Here is a 26,508-nt window from a genome sequence, read left to right on the forward strand (position 1 = left end):
TCTCCTGGAGCCAAGCCAAGCCTGCAGGGGCTGAGATCAGCATCAAATACCGTGGGGTGCCCTAATCTGGCTCTAAGAAATGCTGTGCTGCTGTCACACTGCTGCTGCTCCACAAGGAAGCTCTGCCAGCTCAGGGAGTCAAACCCGATTATCCGAAAATTGCCCTTTTGGTCCTTCCCTGATTCTCCTGGGAATGACTGCTAAAATTCAAAAGGAGACCTTGTGAGTATGGATGGTGTCATGTTGTGGAAATGTCTTTCAGCAAATAACAGGTTTTTCTTCATCCAAATTTGAATAATCACTCAGAATATCTTCTTTCAAAAGCAATATTTATTTTTTTCATCAAGATATGACACATTACATACTGCATAAAGTAAAAAGTACTGCCAGGAAAGCTGCATTTAACTGAGATAAAAAAAAATATACATAGATTGCACTTGAGAAAGTAGGCTCTATCCCAGAAGAATATAGTAAATAAAAAGCTGATGAGTGGTTTGAAATTAGGACTCTTGCTGAATTGCCTTTGAAAATGTATTTATTTTGGGGGGCTCGAATTCCACCAATAAAACTGAATCAGGTTTTTTTTTTAACAGCTTTGCTATTTAAGCTAAAATAGTAGGCAAACAACATAACAACTATACAAAGACAAGAAAGGAAAAAGAAGTATGGAGATACACCTTTGCAATTACTGCTAATAAGTAAATGGGAAAAAAAATTGCTGACATTTGTGGTCTCCAGGGTCACTGCATCTTGGGGCTTGGGTTTTGGGGAGTTTTTTTTTAGTTCACATGTATGTTACTATCCCCACACTGCCACACAAAGTCCATCCTTGACCCTCTTTCACAGGCTGGGAGCAGTGTCTGTATGGCAGCAGGAAGCAGTGAAGGGTTCTGCCAATTAGTGTCCCAGGAGTAATACTTTAAAGTTTGTGACAAGCTTATCTTATGTTTAAGAAGGTAAACCCATCATTAAGAAAGAGGATTTTTTTTAATTTGCATCTGAATTTTTCTGTTGGACCCTGCCATCCACGGCTGCCTTTATCTAACTCAGCAGAATTCTCAGCTGTTCAGTCTTTAAAAGGAGTATTCATGCTCTCTACCTCTGTAATCCACTTAGATACTCAAATCAAATTTCTAATCTTTCTGTATAGTCAGAGGGAAAGGAATGCTCCTCAATTGGGTGATTTCAGCCTTTAGACTAAGGCACACTATGGGAGAGCCTCTCCCAGTTGCCTCTAGGGATAACTTAGGCTCCCAAACAAGGCTGAATCCCCCTGATCAGGAGGCATAAGCCCCACAACACGTGGCTGTCAGGAATTAAAGGACCACTTAGAGCACAATGCTTTGTGAAACTTGTGCATCCTGCAACCAATGCTAACTATGGAATCAGAGTGCTTAGGCATGATTCAGTCAGAGATACAAATAGGAGTGTGGTATCTCAAAAACAATCCAAACGGCCAAGGTCTTGCATGCAGATTTATTCCAAACTTAGTAAAACTTATGGAAGGGCTGGGTCAATCTTGTTATTAAGCTAGAGACAGAAAAAGAATGAGATGTCCTTTAAATAGTCCTGAACTACAAAATGAAGGTGGTAATCTTTGGTTACAGGGCTGTTCTTTAAATGCGAATTGCTTTGAAAAATGATGAATCACTTCCCAAGTAAGTATTCAGGAGCATTTTTAAACAGACATCTGGGAGCCAGAGAGGAAAAATTAATATAAATAATAAAACCCCCACACTTTCTGAATCTCCAAGGTTAAAGTACAGGAAAGAAAGTAACACAACATTTCTAAGGGATCTTTCAGCAAAGTTTTGCTAAATTATAAAAAAGCACTTACAATATACTTGAGCTGATGAAGAGGGAAAATGAGAACATTAGGGCGCTTTTGTTACAAACCTGTGGAGTACTAAAACATACTGGTTTGAAGGCCTTTTATTTTATAGCACATGCCATTTTCCACTAATTATAATGCATTATTGTCAACCTACTTCACTCTTTCAGAGACAGAAAAACAAGAGCCAACACAGACAAGATGATTTGATGCAGCCTATGCCTACTATAAAACATAAAACCTCAGCCATTGAATGTGCCTCTCTATTCCCTCTGTTACATTCATGATCAAAACTCCAATTCTTTGCTAGACCTAAATCTGCCTGGTTTCTTACATTTTTGAAGCAGCATTTGAAAATCCTTAAAGCTAGTTTGGAAGGATTTTTTTTTTTTTTCAGCTAGAGCACTTTTGTAATAGTTTAAAAGGCATAGGAAGCTATGCTGTAGCTTTTAAAGTGCTAATTTTATTATGAGGTGGTATTTAGTAATATTTTTCTGGAAGTTAATAAATGATGCACATTTTCCATGACTGACAAACACTATTTAATGAGTTAATATGCTTGAGCAAAATGCAATTAAAAAAAAAAAAAAAAAAAAAGAAAGAAATTCACTGTCAACACTTTAACCACGGCAATACACAGAGCTGGAATGAGACAACTAACCTCAGATAACTAAGATTAATGAATATATGACAAAGTTAAAAAACAAATAAAGAACCCCAAACCAAATAATGATAATTAAATCTCAAACACAGTTTTGTTTCCCAGTAACACAACTGCAAAACAAATCAATATTTTCAACAAACAAGTGCCCTGTCTTCATCTCCTCCGCAGGCAAGCACGGCACTCCTCGGGCTGCTGCGAGGAGATCCAAGGGGAGGGCTGCCTCTCCCCTCCTGTGTACAGGGGGCTCCTCTTGGGCAGCTGTGGGGCCACTCTGGGCATGAATCCAGATCAGGATGGCAGTGACCAAAAGCAGTTCCAGCCTGCAGGTATTCACCTGTGGAGCTGGCAGAGCCCTCCTGCAGAAGCACTGGGGCGATGCCTGCATGGAGCCACCATGGCAAAAGCAGCAGCACCCCCTACCACCCCCAGTGCCCTGCCTTATGCAAAGCACCTACTAATTTCAGCACATGATTTGCTCGAGTACAAACAGCGAGACTTGACCTTACTGATGTGTAATTTCATGTAATGATGGATTTTATGCATTCTATCTCATTTTGTTGGGAAGCTCCCTCTGAGAGCAGAGCAAGCCATTTTGCAATCCTACAGGCTCAAATTCCTTCTTCATTTATACCCACCATAAAACCCTACCTACCATCAGCAGAGCTCAGGAGGTAGAAATAGGAGCAGAATTTGAGTGCAGGAACTGGTGAGTGAAAAACAAACCCAATGCTATTTCATTGCCAGCTACCACAAATACCTACATACCTGGTATTTAAATTCAGTGGGCACTGTGTGCCTAAGGACTGCAATTTAGATTTTAAAATCTCAACCTTCAGAATCTAGCTACAGATAAACCACAGTCCTAAATTCTTGGATGCTGATACATAAATGTATGATATATCTGTTTAGTTGCCATGACACTAATCAGCACAGCAATGATTTTTGCTAATTGCAAAGGCAGGCTAGTAGCAAATTTCAAATGATTAGTGAGTAAAGGTCCTCAGAGCAATCCTGCTTGAAAGTAAATGTCCGGTAAGATGCAATTAGTGTGTCTGGTTTTTCCTTTCCTTTCTTTGTTTTTCCTTCTTTATCGGGGTGGTCTTGAACTGCAGACACAATCACAACGCTCATGGTGATCCAGCTGTATATCTACCAAGGACATGTTGTTCCTGATTCTGCCTTTTCTCCTGGTATGCCCAGCCTCAGGGATGAACTTCAGCACCTGGGAGGATCAACAAAATTGCATTGAATTAGAAAATGCTGTTGGAGATCTGAGGATGAGAATGTTGGGGCCCCAAGGGCACCAACAACCCTTAATGGCCCTGACCAGCATTAATTTGGACACATTTTTGTTTTACTTCCAGCTTTTTCTTTGCACCCTTTGACATCCTGCTGTAATGTTTGTCCTGGAGCTTGGACAGACTGTATTTTTTCAGGTATTTTTATATCATGCAGTTTCCTAACCATGTCCAGAGTTGCTCCTTTGCATGTGAACTATGAAACATGCTTCCTTTGGCTCATTTTTGCAGTTCCATACCTATTTGAGTTGTCCTGTCCCTCCTCTCTCTTGTACAATATTTCTGCTCTAAAGAACAAGGAATATTTTTTATGCAATTTTAAATTTCTGAAGCACATATCGTTAGAATTGGTCCAATATGTAAATACTTGTGAAGAGCAAAAAAGATGAAGGAACTTGCACAAAGTGCATGTCAGATACCACTGAATTTCTGTGGAATATAAATTTAGTTGTCTTACCTTTAAAATCTCTGCCTCCACCTAAATGATTTCTGAAGAATTTACCGTGAAAAATTTCAAGAAAACAAGAAAAAAATTACTTCCTAGGGAAGTATGCATCATAATAGACACTTCTGAAAAAATTCTATTGAGGAAAGATATCTTGAAACCCCTAGGAAGGGGGTTTTGGTTCTAAAAAAAGAGCTAGCTTGGCCATGCGACTGCTAGGCCAGCTGGATTTCTCTTGCTTGTTCAAAGATGGAGAGATGTCTTTTAAGTGCACGATTTCCCAAAGCCAGTGGCCAACTGGGAAGTGGGATCTTAATGTCTGTGACACCTCAACCACAGAGCATTTCTGCCCTAGCAGATCATATTGATTTATAACTAACAGATCACTCTGTTACTCAACAATCTGGTTTTTTGTTGGTTTTTTTTTTTTTTACAAAGTGGTTTCTGTATTTTGATGTTGTAACACCATACAAGAGTTGAGACGGTTTTGGAAATGACAGAGAATAAGAGGCTGTATGCCAGATCAACAGAGTATTAGCATTTTCAACAGAATTAAAAAGTCCCAGAAAGTAAATGTGAAGCACTTGCCAAAGGACAACCAGAGATGTTGTGCAAGGAGGATGGGGAAGGGCAGGCAGGACAGCAGCTCTCAGGATGAGACCATTTGTTCTCTGCCATTAATGCCTTGAGGCTAGAAAAGTCCTGAGATATAAGAGTGATAAGCACTGAACACAATCTATTATTGTGTTCTCCCTTTTGTGATGAAATTTATGTTTAGCCTATGGAATACTGAGAGGAAGGACTGTGCCTAAGCAAGGTACAGACATGCTGCTGTATGAACTGTGTTGGGAAAATAGAATTACTTTGCCCTGTTAAAAACGCAGAAACATGCAATTTTACTTTCGTTTTTTTCTCTTCTTTTTTCTTTTTTTTTTTTTTTTTTTAAACAAGAAAAATATAGTATCTTTGAACTGATTTCAAACATTGGCATGCAGTAAATCCCGATGGACACTAGGACAATTTGCTGTATTGCTCTGTCAACCCAAGCACAAAGGAACTGAACCCATCAGTTTTCTGCAATTATTACAGTGCTAAAAATAGACCACATCTTCAAAGATGCTTTTTTTAAAGAAAATGTAGTTTTAAAATCAAGTACAGATGCTGACACTGAGCCCATGATAAATTCTTCATTTAAAGAAGTCTTCCAGCAAAATGTGACAAATGTAGACAACCTGCAGTTTGCAAGATCATGGGTAGGTAGATGTGATTTTTCCAGCTGAATGCAAATCAAAATATGCAATGGGATGAGAGCAAAGATGTGGACTGTATTTAAGTTAACAGACCATCTGACAGCATTCCCTGTGTTTTTTATCAAGAAGCCTGAGCACAGTATATAGGCTTTGCTGATAAGAAAATGAACTGTCAGGCACTTCCTCAGACAAGAAAGGAAAACAGTGATTGAACACAGCTGAAATTATCAAATCATAGAATCCTTTAGGTGGGAAAAGACCTCTGAGATCATTGGGTCCAATTCTCATTCCAGCAACGCCGAGTCAACCACTAACTCCTGTTCCCTAATGCCACATCCCACAAGTTTTGAATACTTCCAAGACTAGCAACTTCCCACTTCCATGGGCAACCTGTTTCAATGTTTGACCACCCTTGAAGTGAAGAAAATTTCCCTTATATCCAATTTAAACCTCCCCTGGTGCAACTTGAGGCTATGTCCTCTTGCTCTGCTGCTTGTTATCTGAGAGAAAAGGTCCACCCCACCTGGCTACCCCCTCCTTTCAGGCAGGCAGACAGATAAGGTTCCCCCCAAGCCTCTTTTTTTTCCAGTCTAAACACCCTCAGCTCCCTCGATGTAAGATTTGCACTCCAGACCCTTTCCCAGTTCTGTTGCCCTTCCCTGGATTGGAGCTGTGGCCTCAGCAGTGCCCAGAGCAGGGGGACGGTCACTGCCCTGCTCCTGCTGCCACACCACTGCTGGCCCAGGCCAGGATGCCACTGGCCTTCTTGGACACCTGGGCACACCCTGGATCATGTTCAGCTGCTCTCTGCCAGCACCCCCAGGTCCTTTTCTGCCAGGCAGTTTCCCTGACACTACACCCAGCCTGCAGTGCTGCCTGGGGTTCTGTGACCCAGGTGCAGGACCTGGCACTTGGCCTTGTTGAACCTCACACAATTGGTCTCAGATTCAGGCTGTCCAGATCCCTCTCCAGAGCTACTTTAATAGCTGATCACATAACTGATATTCAAAGCTCTCTGTCTCACTCCCACCTAATAGTTCTATTTTCATCTAAGTACAAGGGAGTTGAAGAGAATCTGGAAGTAAGTCCATTTCTGGTGACCAAAGCAGATGGAAGACAACCCTTTATTCTGCAAATAGATGCTGTTGATTTATCACATGGTCATGTCCTTAAAGCTGAGGAACCACTGAATTAATGAGCACAGTTCAAAGAAATTCTGTTCATGACACTTTATCACTCATTTTTTGATGGGGTCAGTAGCTTTAAGAAAATACAGATATGACAGGTCTAGAATGCTCAAAAGTTGTTTTTTTGTTTTTTTGTTCTTCTGGGGGTGAAAAAGTACAACACTGTAGTTTTCAAATTAAAGAATCAGTGTCAGTCATTTTTCATCAAATTGCAGTACCTCAGCTACTCAGATCATTGCCTCAAAAAGAGCATGTAACTACAGTCATGTCCCCCTCATCAAACACTGAGTAAATTATGCTCATAAAACTATTAAAACAATTAAAATAAAATCAAGACAGATTATTTTGGTTCTGAGCTGGATTTGGTGCTTATAGGTAATATGAAAAACAGTGTAGCAGGGCATTTTCTGTGCAGAGAGCCCCATAGGAGAACAACAACAAGCTGGATGGCATTTTACTTTGTAGATGTTTTTTAATTTTACTGAGCATCTGAGAAGTTTCAAGGTAAGATGGCTGTAGCCACCGAGTAACTTTCCTTGGGGGCAATGTAGTAGGAAATATAAAGAAAATGCTGACATGTGCTTCCCTGCCAGCAATCCTGCTCATTGATCCTGTATTGAATTTGGATGCCAGCCTCCTTAAATGAGATCAAAACCATGACAAACACCAGGATCTGGAAGCTGAAGCCAGAAAAACCTCACGTGGAATTAGGGCACACCTGTTTAAAGTCAGGCCCACTCAGCACTTGGACAGCCCTCCCTGGAACTGGGGGTTTCCAGCCTTTTGAGGACTGCCTTCCCTGGAGGTGTACAGTACCAGTTTGGGCTGTGCTCTGGGGGCAGCAGGTGCTCTCCTGCCACCTTGGAGCACAGGAAGTCAGGGCTGATGGCCCCTATCACCTCAGCAGGTCTGTAAGAACACTTTAGAACCCTTAACACTTCAAGATCAGGGGCTGAGGACAGCAGAGTGGCAATGACTGCCAGGAAGAGGATTCAGCTGGAGATAACCTGCTCACCCTGATCCATATGTGGCATGTCTCCAGTAGAAGCCCCAGTAAAGCAGCAACACCAGAGCATGATTCACCTGGAGCACCCACCTCTGGTGGGGATAGCTCTGGGGACTGGGAAAGGAGCCCAAAGCCTGGACCCACAATGTTGGGTGGGTAGAGCCAGAGGAGGTGAACATCAGCATTTGCTGATGGTCCTAGCCAGGCATGACTGACCCTTGAAGTCAGGCAACATTTACCCATGACAGTCCATGATGGCTGATTTCTGATTTATTAAAAAGCAAAAAGGGAAAGTTCCCCATGGGCATTTTAGACTTATCATTTACTTATTAGTAACAACAGTAACATAATTTTTTTAAATTCTTGACCAGTATTTTTAGCACAAACAGAAAAATGAAGCTTCATTCAAAAATCAGCTTTTTTTTTCTTTCTGATTAGCTTAAGAAGCCTAAAGAAAATCAATAATATGACTATGGCTTACCCAATATTCAATTAGCTTCATATTCTTGTGACAGAGGATGATGAGCAACTCTGGATGCTATTTTAGATAGCGAAATTTGTACTTTGAAGAACTTATTTTAAAATTTTGCTATGCAGCATTATCTAATCTCCTTCTGCACATCTAAAAATAACACCATTCTAGCATGCAAACCAAATTATATTTGTCTGAGATTCATGAAAGAGGAAGCATCAAAAGTGCAAAACATTCAACACAGATCCAAGCCCTGATAGACACAAAAAATCTAACTCTGCAATTTTTGAAAGTTATCTAATCCAAAGGTCACCCATGGTTTAGCTGTGCTCTGAGTACAAGAAGCCAAGCATTGTGGGAATGTGGTTCATAATTTAGCACAAGGACCTTTACTCTAGTAGGAACACTGCCTAAACCAATGACATAGACCTTAAGATGTATTTTTACCAGAAATAATTATAGGGTATCAGGGATATGAAAAATGAGTTGGCTTGCTGATCAGTAGTAGCAGGCAGACTAAGGGATTATTTAATATATATAGGATTATTGTTTCTATTTTTGTATTTGTATGCATAAGAAACACCTGGTTTTAATGCAACAAACATGGGAAGAAATAAGTGGCTTAAAACTCAAGCACCTGAAGCACTCACTAAACCTATGATGTTTTTGACATATGTGACATCACTAAACCCTCACTTTGGCTGATCTTGTCAGAAATTATGTGTGCATTATGCTACAGCTGTTGTTCTATCACTGACTAGACACAGGTGCTCCTCCTTCACAAACTGCCTCTCTGTCCTGACATGTATCACAGGATGTCTCACTTGCTTAACTTCCAGATGTCAACCCAAGAACTTTATTTTTTATCTAGTTAAAAATGAACTTTTTTTCTCTCAGTGCATTTCTGCGCTCTCTCTTCTCACCCCATGACCTATCAGTCATTTCTGACTCATTTTGTTTCCTTGTACTTGCATTCCAAATAAATCCCATTGCTGCTTCTTGTACATTATTCCATGAATTAACTCTTTTGTCAGGCTAATTCTGTGCCTTTATTACCATAACAACCTTTTATCTCCTTTACACATGTACTATCAACTCCAGGACATACAACAATCAGACCATATTCCTTGCACACTGCTTTGATGATTCTAGCTCTTTTTAATCCCTTAGCAAATTCCCTTTGTTGTGTCAGCAGCATTTGAATAATTTTTGACCAGTTATCTTATGTTTCCTTGTGTAAATACATGGTGAGAATTATCGTCCTCTCTCAAGTGCCTCCTTAAGGTTTCCTTCTCATTTTTCTGAAATGAAATAAAAGAAAAAAGTCCCAGCAGCATCAAATAGTATTAGTTGCATTTCTGAACTCCATTGCAGTAATTTTGTATTACTGAAGTTCCACTTTTTAACTCTCTATTGTGCTCCCATGCTCTTTTCTGCCTTACAGTATTTCTTCCTCTTGTTTTCCCTTTGCAATGTTTGGTTCAGTTGAAGCTGTTTTTATGCCCCAGCAAGTTGTGCCACGATACAGTATTATGTGCTCTGGAGTACCTACTGCCTCTCTCAAGACAACCAAAGGTTATGAAACTGCCACCCTAACACTAATGAAAACCTTCTCTCTGAGAATTAACTGAATGTATGTCCCGTGAAAGCTCCAGTCAACATCAAACTTGAATGGAGGCATAATGCTTCAAAAAGGGATGAGGTGGGGAAAGAAGCACTTCATGGATAGTGGACAACACGTCAGTCTTTACAGGACAGACAAATAATTAGGTAAAAGTTGCAATCAGCTATCACCACTTTTCTTTTTTTCCTTACATGCTCCTTAGCTGTGCGGCTCAGCACTGTGTTTGCAGAGGTTTATACATTCTGACAAATTCTGGCTGCTACCTTAAGAGCACTTACTCCCAATGGAAACTCGTTTCACATCTCATCAGTTACAGAAATGAGATGGGGAAACTGATTTCTTGTTTCTCTGAGGTATGTGCAGGCTGGATAGCACAGTCACAGTCACAGCTGAACTGAGTCCTGACCTGAGTTCCCCTACACCTTCTCTGTGCTGAGGAATCTCCACGTCTAGAGCCTGTGCCGCTCTGAAGAGCAGCTCCAGGCATTTTTAAGGAAATAAACTGCAATGGGAAACACACTTTTATATCAGGTTCACTTTAGAAAGTTAGACAGCAGCAGGGCTGAGCTTTGATTAAGGTGTGCTGCATCCATTTCCATGTATTGCTTTGTCTCCCTTGCACAGAGTATTGCAACATAACTCAGTATCACTTATGGCAGACTATGCCTGAGAGATAATTTCAGACACTGCCAGGACTTGGCCTGTTTGGTTTGAAGGGTTTGTGACACTATGTGGTAAGTCATGAGTATTTGTCCAGAGCATTTGCTCTGCTCCAAAGCAAATCCAGAAGCCATGGAAAACCACAGAGCATCACAAGACTCCTGCAAGGAAAAAAATAACCCACCAATAAAATTATCTGTTTACCCAAGTTATGACCCCATTCATTTCTAAAAACTACTGAGTATTTTGGTAAAGTCATGGCAAACTTCCAGGGTATAAAGAAAACTGAAGATCTCATGATTAACGTCTCCCAGGGCAAAAAAGAAAAAGCTACCCCTTAGTGTGGCCATCTCATGGTCTCCTTTTCCCTGCTGTTGCATCACTTCATACAGTCAGACATGATAGAAAAGAGCTGTACATCCCATTCAAAGAACTGGAGCAGCACTCTCAGCTTGGGAAAATTAAAGGCTCCACGTGACACTATTAGTCCTGAGAGACTACGCCAGGAGAGAGTGCTCAGTGATTACAGTAGGAGGCTTTGAACAGGAACTGAGAGGGAACTGAAAAGCATTTAGAGCAAAAGCAGAAGATAACCTTGAAATCTCTCTGGAATAGAAGCTTCTCTTTCAGGGAACACCCTGGCCTTTAAAATTCCCACAGCTGCCAACATGCAGCCACTCCAGCACTCACCACAAAGCCAAAAAAGAGCCTATTGCTTCCAGAAAATTTGCCTGCTTTCTCACACAGGAATACTGCATAGCTCAGAAATGCCAGGGGACTTTTAAGTGATCTCCAGAGACATTTTTACTTTTGAGTACAAGCATATCCATGTGCAGGACACAAAGCTCTTGCAGGTTCAGGAGCTCAGTAGATGAAGCTCCAGGATAGAAGTCAGGGAAAATCAGTGTGGCAAGAGAAGGCATCCATGTCAGCTACTTCAAACACCTTCCTTCCTCTACCACCTAATACTTCCTTCTGGTGTCTTCTGTAAATCAGATTAACTGAGACTTGTGTTTGAATCTGGCCTATATCCTCCTGGAGTAGAAGGCTGAGCTTTTTTAACCAAATTAATGGTGCTGAGGATTTCATAAAGTGTAAGGCTCCATCCTTCGTTATGCAACTAAAGGCTCTTTGGATAAGGTTAGTGGGTTCCAAATTGGCTTTTAAGAGAGTAAACTGGCTCTATGGTTCTGAAACTGGCAGGTGGAGAGTCTTCCCCTCAGTGCCTTTTCCACCTGGTATTTATGTAAAATTAAAGTGTCAAAGGAGAGTAAGAATAAAACTGATTAACTCTGTGTGGCTAATAATAATAATAAAGTGGAAAACATTTTGGATTGAAATTAATAGACACATCTTTAGTATGTCATACATGAATTTATCTGCATGACTTCCACTCATGTTAATGGGAGACACATGGCTAAATATCTGCTCAGTGAGCTGTTAATTCATCCCTAAGGGATAAAATTTAAATTTAAACTTACAAAGGCCATTTAATATTAAAGATGAAACACTGTCTTGAATTCATATGGTTTTCAGAGTAGAAATGAGTAGGAAAATAAACTAGCAGTGATATATTTGTGTGAATGTTGAATTTCCTGAATTTAGTGATTAATTTAGAGCATAAGCCATGACATCCTGATGCTGAGAAATACCTGGCTAGTGTGACATTCTGGTGTTCCAGCACTAAGTGCTTCCAAACACCTGAAAAAAGTAAGTGCTTGATAGTATATTTATAATCAGCATTTTTCTTTCTAGCTACTGTCAACAGTTGACTTAATTTTTGATACAGGTGTAACCCAGGATTCCTTAGTTAATATTTGACTTCTAGTTCTTTCAGAAATCTTCTGAATTACGCACAACTCATATTTAAGTGTTGAAATTCCATACAGATTTACTGCAAAAAAAACCTCAGCTCCTTTTTATAATTTCAAATTAGTTCCCTTCCAGTGTCTCTCTTGTTCTTTTCTTAAGGAAAAGATTATTTAGGAAGACCTAATTTTCTTTAGCTACTATTCATTATTTCCTATCTTTCACTGTGTCCTCTCTTTAGATTTTTTTTCTAAATTAAATGATCCAAAACTTTTGAGCCACTTTTTTTCACGAATGTTTTTGATCTGTATTTCCTACTGCATCTGTTGTGATGTACGCTTGGTGCTTCTATTTTGTTTTCTAGTCCTGCCTTTGTCCTTTTAAGCATCAATGGTCAAAACCTACTGTAAGTCCCCTACCAATTTATCCAGACCACAATACTTGATGTGTTGTTACCCTTCATCTCCATTCCTACAGAAGACTGTCACTTGTCACTTTTTCTTATCACTGCACTAAACAACTGTTTTCCTGAAGCTCTTCACAGTGATTCACTGCTTGACCTTTAGCCAAATTTCCACCCCTGATTTCTTCCTCCTCCCCTCACACACCCAGCGTTATATGAATAAACAGTCGAGACCACTCATCCCAGTGCTTGCTGCTTTTCTAACCTGCATTTAAAAGCAGTTACAAACACCTTCTGAAATTTCTCACAGCCTTCTCTGCTGTTCAAGTACGTTATCTCCTGTGCCACCTGTCATTTTTGCCACCTCTCTGTTCACCTCCCTCCAGACTGAACACACATGAAATAATAATCTTTGTACTGGGGGCACCCTCAGATAGCCCTTTCCCATTTAGAAAATTGCTTGTCTCTTCCACCTCGTTGATCTTTATCTCTTAACCAGCTTCTAATCCATGTCTGATCTTGCCTGGCTGACTGTTTGCTCTCTGCAGGAGGTGCCAGTCCTTTCAGCATTCTTGTACAATGTTGTGGTTCTGTATAAATATTTATTCATATATAAGGCATTCTGAATTAATTTTATCAGCTCATAGTCATCTAGGTGCTTTAGACCTATTAATTTTTTTTCCAATTAACTTTTTTACCACTGAGATAAGGCTTTCTGCTCTGCAATTACTAGGGTCATCCCCTGCATCTTGTTTAAAATTAGAGAAAATATTAACTATTCTCCAGTCCTAGCATGTGGAGTATGCTGTATTCTGCAGTTATGAGTGAGAAAATATCTCTCACCTTTGAAAAGAGTCACCATACTGCTTACAATGTGAACAAGTTCTGACCTTCAACAACCCTCTGCTACTGCAGCCCTAGGGTCTCTCAAGATAATGCCTTAATATTATGAGCCTACATTGCATCCAGGTTTAAAAGTCCAAAAAGCTCATTTTCACTTGGGCCTTAAGCCAAGTGGTAAATCAGGCTCTTACAAGAGGTATGTGTCAGAAGTAAGTCAGAATGGCATGCAGCTACCCTACCTTCCAACAACTGAAAGGCAACTACCAAGTAACTTTCCTAGATATGTTCACTTCAGGGAACATTGCTCAGGTCTTCATCTGAAAATACTGCGTTAGAGGCAAGAGTATAAAATGCTATTTCCTTGTGTTTTTCTTCTCTAGATGTGTTCTGAAGGTATTAAAATAATGGGCATTGTTTCTATGCAAAAATGTTGCCTGTCTAAAAAATTGCTGAGTGAGGGCAAAAAAAAAAAGCTAAGGCTGAGTGATTCAGCTGCCTCCTATAAGTAATAACCTGGGAGGGAAGAGAGTTTACAAGTGACTTAATTGTAATTTCCAAGTGTGAGCTTAAGTTTAAAACAAGAGGAAATGATGTCAAATATCTCAAGGAACCTGTGTTACTAAAAAGAGTATTTCCAGTGGCATATACATTTACTTTATTTATTAGCATATAAATTAGTATATATTTATGTATTAGTCCTTGACTGCAAAAAATCAGTCCAACGTAAGGCTCATTCCTGAAACCAAGCTCACTAGGATGCTGTGGTGGCATCCACTCAGAGGTGGCAAAACATAAATACTGCAAACACTCCTTTCTCACACATATATAGTCTATTAACAAACAGCACACACAGCTCTGAGAAAAGACTTCAGTATCCATGGAAGCAACAGATACCCAAAAGAAGTAACAAAGAAAGGATGAGCATACCTCATGGTATTTTTTCACTGTTTTGCCTGACACGCAGGTGCAGGATTTCCAGTTTGGAGTCCCACAGCCACAGTTTCCGCCACAGCGCTGGACAAGGAGGCAGCGGGGGAAGAAAACTACATTTGTCAGCTTCAGCTCCTCCCTTAAATTGACAGAGTAGTTCCTTGGAGTGCAGCTGTAACGCTTCACATCATCATTCAACCTGTCCAGGTCAACTGCAATGCAAAACAAGTTTCATTAGTGAGGTTAGAGTGGGACATTCCTCTGGTTGATGCTGCTGCCCAGGCAGCACAGAGTGATGGCGTGCTGGTTGAAAAATATGTGAACTATAGGAGTGATTTCTGAACAGATAAACCTACCAATTTTAAATCATTACAGGTGGCCATCCAAGCTGTCATCCTTCTCCCACTCACTGCCATAGCATAGATCACACCAACTATAAAGGTGAAGGGAAGGTTTGCAGTAGAATACTGGCCTGAAAGCTGAAGACTGGTCTTTTTATTTGTTTTGTCACCCATTGTTGGATCCTCAGACAACAGATTCCACCTCTGCTACTCTCTTCCCCCCTTTGTTTATACCTGTGTTACATAGATGCTATGATCTATTTTTTTTTTTCTAATGGGCAAAATCAAGCCACTTCCTGTGGTCAGAAGAGAAACATTTTTGGGGAGTGATTCATCCCTCACTTGGTAAGAGCATTTAGGACAGCTTGCATGACTTTCTTCCTCAAGATGCCTGTCTGTACTGTTTATGAACAGAATTTAGATAATTCATTTTTAGATGGAGAAACCAATCTAAGCAGTACTAATTTCATCTGGTAAATGTTACTATTATAGGCATATAAATAAATAAAATCTAAATTAATAGGCCCATTGAATGCCAGTAGTTGGTTGATGTTTAAATGCCTGGTATCTGAGATCTGTCATGTAAACAAGTAGTAAAGCCAGCTTTAAAAACAACTAATAGACTATCAAATGTGAGTTTAAATGCTGTTCCTAGCTTTAGCTTGTAAGGCTAAAACAAAACAAAAACCTGCTTTTATAAATATATTTTCCACAATAGTGACACACACAAAAGTAACAAATTTAATGAGTTCTATTTCTATAGAAATAGAGTTCTTTTTCCTTCCTTTTCTGTCTTCTCTCCTTAGGATTCTGTCCACCAACTAAGTGTTCAAAGCTCAGTAATTCATTCAGGAGTGGGGGACATGTGGAGTTGAGTTCTACTCAAAACAGTATTTGCTAACAGAAGCATCAATAGGAAAATAGGGATGGCTCAAATGAGAACTGAGGTAACAGTCTAGTGTTTGTGAACATATCAGATTTTCAGGGCATGTTTAACAGGTCAACATAAACTCTGGTTCTATGAACACTTATGCCTGTGCTTTAATACAAATGTATGAAAACTTACAACAGAGACACTTCATACTTTCTGCGACTCAGGCCTTGTCAACATCACTAAGTTAATTGTGGAAAAAGCTGTTGATTTGTAAATATCATGCACTTTTATATTCTATCCTGGATATATTCACAAGGCTGATATGCAAGAGGTGAGAGACATACATAAATGTCAGAAGTGCTATTATAGAAAATCGTAGCAGATTCACTTTCCAGACAAGGTATTATCTCAGTCAATGGGAATTTAGCAGATAAATTGCTATTTTATAGCAATTATGATACATTCCCCCATGAAATCTCAGTGGTTCACTCCAGAGAGCTAGCATCTCTCCACAAGAGGTATAGATCATCCTCCTGCTATAAGCACAAAATCAATGGGACTGGTGGTATACTCATGCACTGAGAGAAAAACACACTGTGAGTGTCCTTAGCCAGGACTAGCAAGTCCAGGGTATATTGATTTCTTTGTTTTAACAGATGGCATTTTCTTCTCCACTGTCATTCTTCAAAGGCACCTCTTCTCACTGCAGGCTGTCAGGCTAATTCTACCCACAGGGATGTGTTTCCCACTCCTCTAAACAATCTCATCAGGACCTTTGCCACAGCTTTGCTAACTGGTAAAGCAAAGCACTATCTGGCTAGTATTCATTTCAGCCAACTGATGTGAAGGAAAAATCGACTAAAGGAAGAAGAGTGCTGAAAATTTTCTGCCTTCATCACTAATGAGATTGCTTGAGGGGAAAGCCTGAATCAGCCACATGACACTGCAGCAATCCAGGGGAATATCTATGAGATACTAGGATAAACAGAAAGGTCTTATTCTGGTGATGCTGAAAACATTAAATAAGTAACCCCAAGCAGAGAAGAAAAACCTAAATAAACAGTTAAAAGATACACAAGTCATCCTCCATTATAATTCATTCTGCTCTACAGAACTGCAGTGCTTGGTGGGAATAAGGTGAGCATGCAGTGTACTCTGTGAAAAATGTATACTGTGTACTCTGGTAGCACCACACTGACACAAGAACAGTTCCCACTGACTAATTAAATCCTAAACTCTAGATCATGGCTTATTGGCCCTTAACAAAAGAACACTTTTTTTTTCTGAGCAACTCTCTCTGCAAAAAGTTTCAATATGCATTTTTTACTGTCTTTGGATTGTTTTACTGTCTGGAGCTAGTCCATTTCCTCATCCATCTAACAATGAGATTTTACAGTACAGTCATTTTCATGCATCACTTCACTGCTGTGACTAAAATGTAACTGAGCCTTGGTGTGATTGGTGTGAAATCCAGCTGCTTTACTTATCAAGGACTGAAACCACTGGAGTCCTTAATTTAAAACTAGAACTAAAAGGTTCTTTAGACTGGATGCAAATAATTCTCAAGTATTATTACAGAATATCGGCATCAGAGACAGCTTAAAAGTAAGGTAAACATAAAAGAGATGCACTGGAGCATTAAACTGGATACTTGGGGCTCAGTGTTTACCCCTTCCTTCCCTGAAACCCTCTGCTTAAAACCATCCTCATTTCACATAGCTCTATGGCATGTCTTTACCTTGAAGCATTCATCAAAATATTCTGTGATCTCAAACAGAGGTAGGCATTGAAATCAGAGACTGTGCCTAATGCCACATTTAATTCTGAAAAAAGAAGGCCTTAAAGATTGAGGAGAAAACATCAGCTGCTGGTCACCGATTGATTTTAAAAAGACAGGTGGTCTGTTAGGGCTGCTTTTAACACTTTATCTGTTCCAAATTCACACATGGTCATCATGACCATGAACTTTCTACACTTTTTTCATGCATCAGTGACAGAGCAGAGCTAAGCTGTAAGAGATGGTAGCCCCTTGCCATGGTATTCCTAGCTACAAGTCAAAACCATCTACAAGCAAGGCAAGGAGGATTAGGGCAGCTGCAGACTGGTCAGCTCGTGATAAAATTATGGGGAAAATCCTTCATGGAAGGAATTCCCAGGCACATTACAGACTAGAGGATGACTGGGAACATCAAGAATAGATTTAGCAAGACCAACCACAGAGCCTGCTATGATGAGACATCTGTTTTGCTGGGTGAGGTGAAAGCAGCAGAGGCATCTGCTGGCTTTTGAAAGTGATCCACAGCATCCTTGCAGCAATTTCTGAGATATAACGGAATAGGTGCACTACAAATTCAGTAGATAACTGGAGTATCTGAGAGACTTGAGCAAAATGGTCAGCAATTCCTAATAAAACTGGCAGCTGGCTAATATTTGTGTTCCTCACAGGATAATGCTGGGGTCAATACTGCTGAAGATCTGCATGTAAACTAGAGGCACTAAAAGCCACCAAAGACATTCAGAGCAGTGCTGTATCTGACTGAAGCTATGGTGTGGCTGAACTTGAGCTGGAAAATTCACAAATAACATGGACAGGGACTTTTTACAAGGGCAAGTAGTGATAGGATAAGGGGATATTGTTTCATACTGAAAAAAAGTAGGCTTAGATTATATATTAGGAAGAAATTCTTTACTGTGAGGCTGGTGAGACACTGGAAAAGGTTGTCCAGAGAGGTTGTGGATGCCCCATCCCTGTAAGTGTTCTAGGTTGGATGAGTTTTGAGCAACCTGGTATGGTGCAAGGAGTCTCTATCCCCAGCAAGGGCATTGGAACTGGATGATCTCTAAAGTCCCTTCTAATCCAAACCATTCTGAGATTCTAGGATCTCAACAATGTAACAATGAATACTGGGATTACCAACATAATGATATCCTCACAATTATATGGCAATAACAAATGAAATATAATTTCCAAGTTGCATCTTCTACTTGTTAAATAATCTAAATGCTCTGACATTGATGAAATAATCCTTCTCCATACCAAATTTTGACCAAATCCTGTGGCTTTTAGACTTCAACACATAGCTGATGGTTTTGACTGCTCCATTGCACATACTTAATGATAAGACAATAAGCAATTTTTAAAATATACCTGGAAACTTGGGAGCTATCTAAATCCTTCTCATGGGAGCTAAGAAGATCTTCCAATTGCACTTACTGCAGAATCACATCACCCAGACAAACCTTCTCAATACAGCAACTATTATTTTAGAGGAATGAAAGATCAAGATTTCAGTAGGATTATAGCTGCTTTCATGGAACAAAGGGCAAAATATATAGGCCTATTATGGACTGGAAAACCAATTACCAGCTGTGGTACAGGTCAAGTAGCAAAAGCAGGTCAAACTATTCGACACAGCTTCATTGTAATCAATGGAAAAGAGCAGCTTATTCCAGTGATAAATAAGATGCTATAAGTTTCAGTAGCATTTTAAAAAAGGGTTTAATAAGAAAACCTTTCACTGCAGTGACCAACAATTACATTGCATAACACGGGAGGGAAAATCTCATTTGTCACAGGGGGGAAAGGTAGGAATGTAGATCTGAATTAAATTGTGAAATGAATGAACGTGTGCAGTTTGCATGCAACAGACAACCTGGCTCCTATCTGAAGAAGGGTGGGAGAGGTATTCTGTTTTTAAAGCACAGGAAATACTTTAAATTATCAGATATTTAAGAATATTTAAGTATTTAAGATATTTTATTCATGTACTTGAATACTCAAATTTGCCATGAATGAGCAAACATTCAGCATTTGTGATGCCTGCACTCCCTGTCTGATGCACTGAAACTTGCTGGCAACCATCCCAGAATTTTTCAAGGAAGAGAGTACATGGACCTTTGCAGTAATTTATTGGCCACTGCTTGCAAGCCTCTGAGAAACAACATTAAAATTCTACCTTCTTGCTAGACCATTTTAAGTAATGACAATTAGAAACGATGTTAAGAACATGGTGAAACTTGCCTGATCTTGGCAACTGATTTGGCAATGAACAGCAGAAACATTCTGTGAAGACCTATGGTCTGAGCTCACTACTCCCCTTCCAGAGAGCAGTGTGGTTATGCCAGCAAGTGTTTATTTATTTAACTTGTAAAGCTGTCACTGCAGACAGATGCTATTGCAAGAATGTCCCACCTGATTAATTTCCTCTGATAGCCAAAGGCTTCTTGTGTACCACTTCCAAAAAAGAAAATGAGCTTAGAGGCAGGGGTAGCCTTGTTAATTATCAGAATGTATCTATCTACATGTGTTCCTGCATCCAAGGTTTATTTATGGGAAAACAAAACAAAACACTCCATTCCTTTCTGAAGACAACCCCTTCTATGGGCAATCATGACATCTGGATTTACTTCTATGATGAGAAATAGTGAACTTGTTCTTTTTCCTTTCTTACTTCATTTATACCCATTTCACAGGCGGAGGTCTTTTTTTTTAAATTAAAAATCCTTACTCAATGGGAGGTAAAAAATCAGATACAACAGCAAAACATAAATGCAAACAAGCATGTGGGGAAAGTTAAATAATATTTAATTGATGGTTGGATCTGTTTACAACAGTATCTCTTAGAAGCTCTTCTAATACCATTAACCAGATAAATTCATGCTTTCAGAAATTTAAACTAGGATGAAGATGCTTCCTTGAAACATGTCTGAACTCTCGTTATGACTCTCTGGAAGAACAGAAATCTGTTTGGGAAGAAGTTCAACATAATTGTGAAGCACGGATGTTTACTTCCTTACCTGTGTTCTTGCCATGAACATTATTAAATAACCCAATAGCCAGTGATATCTTTCTGCAGATGCTTAATATTTGTAATAACCACATAACTGTGACACTGAGGCCAACAATATATAACAGCAATGTAAAATGAATAATTTTATTTTAAAGTGTATACTTTGGTATGGCCTTTGTTTTTCTAAGAGCCTAGGACGAACATAAAGCTGAATATTCATACTTTCAGAATTTCTAAAATTCAGCAATTGGTAGCAAACCTTTATGGGTATATCTGCAACAGCAGAGATTATTTGAAATGTCTATCATATTTTCATATAGGTGTACACCATAGTTTATAGCTTATATAAGGCCTCTAATTTCAGAATTGGGAAAATATGGATGCGTCTTCCCCTTTCTTTTTTGTCCTGTTCTGCCAGTCTGGATTGCACTGTGATTTTACAGTCAGCTTTCACTTGAGTGGCTCCCAGCAAACCTTGCTGAACATATAGAGAATTATATTTCAAACTGCATGTGGTGTTTAGTGAGACACATTTCATACCAATATCTCACTTCAATAGTGAGAAATGCAATAGAATTTTCAATAGAAATGCAATTATGGTTTCAATAGAAAGAAAAGCACTTAACTCAATAGAATTGCATCAGTATTGTAGAGGTGTGAGATCAGATTTTGTAGACTGAATGGAGTTACCATAAATATATATTCAATCCACACACCCTTCAACATTGAGGCACTTGCAAGAGATATCTAGGAAGGGACTCATCTGTACATGCATATATTAATGTGTACAAATACAAAAAAATCATAGAATCCTTAGGCCTGGAAAAAACCTTCAAAGATCCAAAACACAACCATAAATCAAGCACTGCCATAATCATCTCTAAACCATATCCCCACATGCCACATCCACACACCTTTTGAGCATTTCCTGGGATGGCGACCTTCTATTGATGACCCTGCCTTGAGGGGGGGCATTTAAGTTCTTGAGGTGTCTTCCCACTTCATCTATTCCCTGATTCTGTGAGTTTCAGCTATGATAAAACACTGTCTTCTTATTTGCCTGACCTTGATATTTGCAGATTATTAATTGGCAAATTAAGAAAACACACCATTTAAATATAATTTATCACCTATCCATGTTACCAGAATTAATATTCAGCAACACTACCTCTCTTAGCTCAATATTGTGACAGAGTCTGGTATGGATAGAAGGTTGGATAGCAGTGAAATTATTAGTGATTAATTTATACCATTTATATGGTGTGGTCTCAGAATGCTGTGAGATAGGCAGAGATTACATCTAATTGTTCTTACCTGCCTCAGGGCTGTTCTAACTTAGGATGAAAAACATAAAACCCAAGCTGTAAGCCAAATCAGATAGGTATCTGAAATAAATTATGATATAATCTACTGCTCTCTTTGCTGCAAGGTTACCCCAGTGCCTATAAACATTCCTCACAGATCCACACCGTCTGTGTTTAAAAGCCACCAAGCATTTCTAATTTAAGGATTTGTTAAAGCTATTCCTTACTCCTCACATCCTCCAAGAACAAGCCTTTAATCTTGTCAAAAGTTTATGACTAAATAAAAAATCTTAACTGAAATTTTTAAGACATCTCATTGTGGTGAGGTACTTTAGCCCAGAGAGCTGCTAACAGTCAGGGAATTTGGCCTTTAGTTTAAATACAAATGGAAAACTGTTATAAAACTTTTTTTTTTTTTCTTTTTCCTGTAACCAAATCACCATCAACAAAAAAAATCCTATTAAAAGAAGTCAAGTATTAAAACTGTAACTGGAAAAATGTTTAGCTCCTTGCTACTCAAGAAGCTGAACTACATACATCATAAATGGAGAAAATGTTATGCATGTGAATTTTCTGAGCACTACCAGATTGATACTTCTAGCCTGCATAATTAGCATCAATAAAGCATCAAATGCTATGTTATATTTATGTGGGTATTTAAATATATGGGATACTGAGCCAAATATGATCTGAGAATAAAATGATATCTGGATAACAGAATCAGTACAGGATACAGAATTCTAATCAGCTTCTATTAAAAACAGAACAGATCCTTCATTATTTTTTTTTTTATACATATCTACTGGTGCCACATCCAGCCTGGAAAATAAGGGACACAGATCATGTTCCACACACTCCCACAGTGATCAGACCACTCTGGAAAGTCATGCAGTGACACTTAGGTGAAGATTTTCCCCAACAATGGCTACAGTGGCTGCCTGCAATTTTTGACATGCCAAAAGGGCGCAAAGTAAAGGGGTTCACTTTTTGCTGAATGGGTGCTAAGGGCTCCATCACAGATTCCTTTGAAGAGCTGAGCCCAGAAACAAAGAAAGCCAACCTTGGAAACTGTACACTGTGTCTACTAAAACACTGTACGTGCCTGAGGTTATTCTCCTGCTCCAAGGACAACAAACATAGGACAGCTCACATTCCTACCATTCACCTCTCACTCTCCAAGTCAAGGTGGACACATGAATGGCAGGTAGCCTTTGCCAGATCCTGGCAGCAATGACCAGGCTGACAATTTAGCAATATGGTGATTGCATTTCAGGGCCAGGAACACTTCTTGATACAGTTTTCCCTAATATGGATGCAGTCTATATATCCCTTTTAAGAGCAAAGCCTCATAATTTGATAAAAGTAAGTTACAAGCACAGAACTACAATTCTCTCTCCCTCCTTAGAACATGCTTAAGGTATGGGGGATGGGATTTGAGATGTAAATAAACAGTAGATTGCACAGAATTGGAACTGTGATTTGAGCATTATAATTTTAAATTTATAGAGAACACTGCATGTGAATACACAACTTGAAAACAGATGAAAACAAGAGAAATCTAATAAAATTCTTCAGATCTTCTGTGAAAACTACAGTGATTGTCATCCTGCAGAATCCTAACAGACCTCCTACATCTACACTGCACATGAAGGGCAATTTCATCAGGCCTTTCAGTGCATGGTTACTCCAGAGCACAACTGTGTCTTTTCAATAGTGTTTCTTTATCATTATGGCTTTCTACAGCCAGCTAAACGCCCCTTTGCTTTACCATTTGGTGGATGATTTGAACTAACAGAAGGAAACAAGAAACATAACCCAGAAATGTGTGCTTTGCTCAATTACAGACAAAGATGTTAAACCATAATAATGTTCCCTGCCAACATAATGAAAAGCAGTGAGATGTTCACATCCTAAAAAAACCAGCTGCACATACAGGTGTCTGCACCAGATGCTTCCCTAAGCACAATGTGATAAAAGTGATTATTCCTCACTCAACAGAGAACAGTCCCTAAGCAGGTATTTAAAGAAGGATGATAACACAGGTAATTAGGAACCCCACACATTACCCACAAAGCAATGCTTAAGAGGGTAAAGCTGAGAACCATCTGTCTTAACATGCAGAGCTGTGTTTTTATTTGTGAATTTATCATTAAAAAAAGAGCAGTTTTCAGTTCGATTTCTCAAGTGAGATCCTACCTGGAAATTGGTTAAGGATTAAACTACACATCCCTGGTTTTAATAGGTGGTCCCTTGCTCTGTGACTCCAACAGGAACATGAGCATCAGAATGTAATACCTGGCTGATGGACTTTCCTATGAGGAGTGAGGTAATATCCTGTCCTTGTCCCAAAGTGTGCATAAGTATGTCCCAAAGCCTTCTCCTACCTTTGGACTTCCTGTCGTGGTAGCTCCTGCCTCGATAATGGTGCCCACTGTCAGTGTAGAGGTTCTCAAGGTCCTCCTGCCAGGAGTCGGGGTTGAAGTGTTTGAGCAGATCCTCCACGGTGTCGAAGGCAGCAATGGTCTGATCCAGCGCCTCCGCCGAGAGCGTGGGGTCCGTCACTGATGGGGAGGGATAGGACACCCCCTAAGAGTGACATACAGCTCAGTGCACTTGCAATAGACTACAGCACCTCTTCAAACAACCAAAAACTGTTACTGACGGACTCGTTTCATTATTGAGCAAAACAGTTACTCAGGGCCATCTTCTCAAGTCTCTGGGCCACGACTTTCCTATACCTGTGTCTTCTTTTTGTAAGGAGAAGAGATTCCAATAAATTCCCAAGCAAATCCCAGAGGAGATGCAGGGAGCAAAAGCACTGCCACTGGTGGACTGTCAGTATTTACATGCACTCCAAAAAAAGGAATGATGGTTTGCATATATACAAAGATGTAGTGACAATGTCTTTGAAAGCACTATGATGGCCATGGCTACAGAAATGGAGATGCCAGTTCTGATGTTATTTCACATAAAGCAAATCAGAAGCCACAGCAGAGAAAGATAAATGCAAAAAATCCACTAGACTGTCTTTCTCTGGTCAATTTGGACAACAAATTTGGCATGGTTAGAGACTTGGAAAAATGGCCCTTTATTACCCAAAATTAAATGATTGACAAAACACAGATGAATTGACATTGAACTGACCTTTTACCAAAAACAGAACTTACTAACTAAACAGAAAAAACATGATATTCGGGTCTTGGGGGATGCTGGTGAGTGAGAGGCTGGACATGACCTGGCAATGTGCTTGTAGTCAGAAAAGCCAATGATGTCTTGGGCTGTATCCAAAGCAGTGTGAGCAGCAGGGCCAGGGAGGGGGTTCTGCCCCTCTGCTCTGTGAGACCCCACCTGCAGGGCTGCATCAGCTCTGGGGCCAGCACAGGGAGGACATGGACCTGCTGGAGAGAGTCCAGAGGAGGGACACCAGGGTGATCAGAGGGGTGGAGGAAAGATTAAGAGAATTGGAATTTTTCAGCCTAGAGAAGAAAAGGCTTCAGGGTGACCTAACTGTGACCTTCCATTGCCTAAGGAGAGCCTACAAGAAAGATGAAGAGAGACTTTTTACAAGGGCAGGTAGTGATAAAGTAAGGTGGAACAGCTTTAAAAAGAAAGAGGGCAGGTCTGGATTAGATTTGAGGAATAAATTCTTTACTGCCAGGGTGGTGAGACACTGGAACAGGTGGCTGAAAGAGTCTGTGGATGCCCCATCCCTGACTGTTCACAGTCAGGCTGGAGAGGGCTGTGAGCAGCCTGGTCCAATGAAAGGCTTCCCTGCCCAGTAGAAGGGGATTGAAATTAGGTGATCTCTAATGAACCTTCCAACCCTAGCCATTCTGTAATTCTATGATCTCAGCAACATAACAAGGAATATTTGAATGATATAAACAACAAAATGATATCCTCACAATTATATCAGAACACCACATGGAATACTTATTTTCCACCAGTAAGGACCAAGTACCATTCTCTGAGTGTTCCCACTGAACTTCTGGCACAATTTGACTTTGACAGAATGACTGCAGCATCTTCAGTTTTATTGGAGAGGATTTGAAACATTTTTAAAATTCTCAATTTAGAATCATGATATTCACTATTCACTATTTAGAATCATGATATTCACTATCCTATATAATTTTTCCCTTATCCAAGCAGAAGGCCAAATAATATGTAAAATATGTACAAGAAAAACTATTAATGCAGATCTCTTGCTTTCCAAAGTACCACAATCAATTCTGTCCAACAACAGGCATAGTATAGTACTTTAATTGTTTGTTGAAACGTTGGGGAGAAAATCCTAGAAAATGAAATTCTTTCATGAAAACCCAGTTCTGGAGTAATGCAGCCAGTTAAAATTAATGGCTTCCCAAAATACTTGCTTTGCCTCATCTCCCAAGTAAATGCATATGTTAAACTATTAATCTTTGTGATTAACTTCACTCAGTTGGGTCGTAATTGGAGGGTCAACTCATTTGAGTAAATTCACTTATTTGTTTACAGGATTGTGTGTTTCAATTCCTCCTATAATATTTTTCAAGGATATATATATATATCTTTTAAAACAAAACACTTTTATTTAATGGTAAGCTATATCACAAAACTGATAATTCTTGACATTTTTCTGCATACGTTTGCTGAAAATATGGATGGATTTTTAAATTATTAAAAGTCAGGAAAAGAAGAAACAGCAAACATAAAAATAGTGCAGTCAAGAAAGCACAGCTCCACTTTACAGCTTACCCAACAGCCCAAGAAGTTTCAGTGGGCCCACTTGTGACTG

The 26,508-nt window shown here is 39.5% G+C and overlaps 1 protein-coding gene across 4 annotated transcripts in view; it reads right to left on the minus strand.

Annotated features, from left to right (window-relative positions):
• Positions 1 to 312: 312 nt before the first annotated feature.
• The window catches only part of PDGFD (platelet derived growth factor D), a 137,025-nt gene continuing 110,829 nt past the window's right edge, over positions 313 to 26,508 (minus strand). For all 4 annotated transcript variants that reach the window (XM_079331874.1, XM_079331872.1, XM_079331873.1 and 1 more), the window contains 3 exons: positions 24,116 to 24,317; positions 14,420 to 14,634; positions 313 to 3,717 (listed from right to left, as the gene is read on the minus strand). In XM_079331874.1, coding sequence (XP_079188000.1) covers positions 3,583 to 3,717; positions 14,420 to 14,634; positions 24,116 to 24,317 — 552 coding nt within the window. In that variant the 3' untranslated portion in view covers positions 313 to 3,582. The remainder of the gene's footprint in view (positions 3,718 to 14,419; positions 14,635 to 24,115; positions 24,318 to 26,508) is intronic.

Source organism: Erithacus rubecula (genome assembly GCF_903797595.1).
Source record: "Erithacus rubecula genome assembly, chromosome: 1".
Lineage (NCBI taxonomy): Eukaryota > Metazoa > Chordata > Aves > Passeriformes > Muscicapidae > Erithacus > Erithacus rubecula.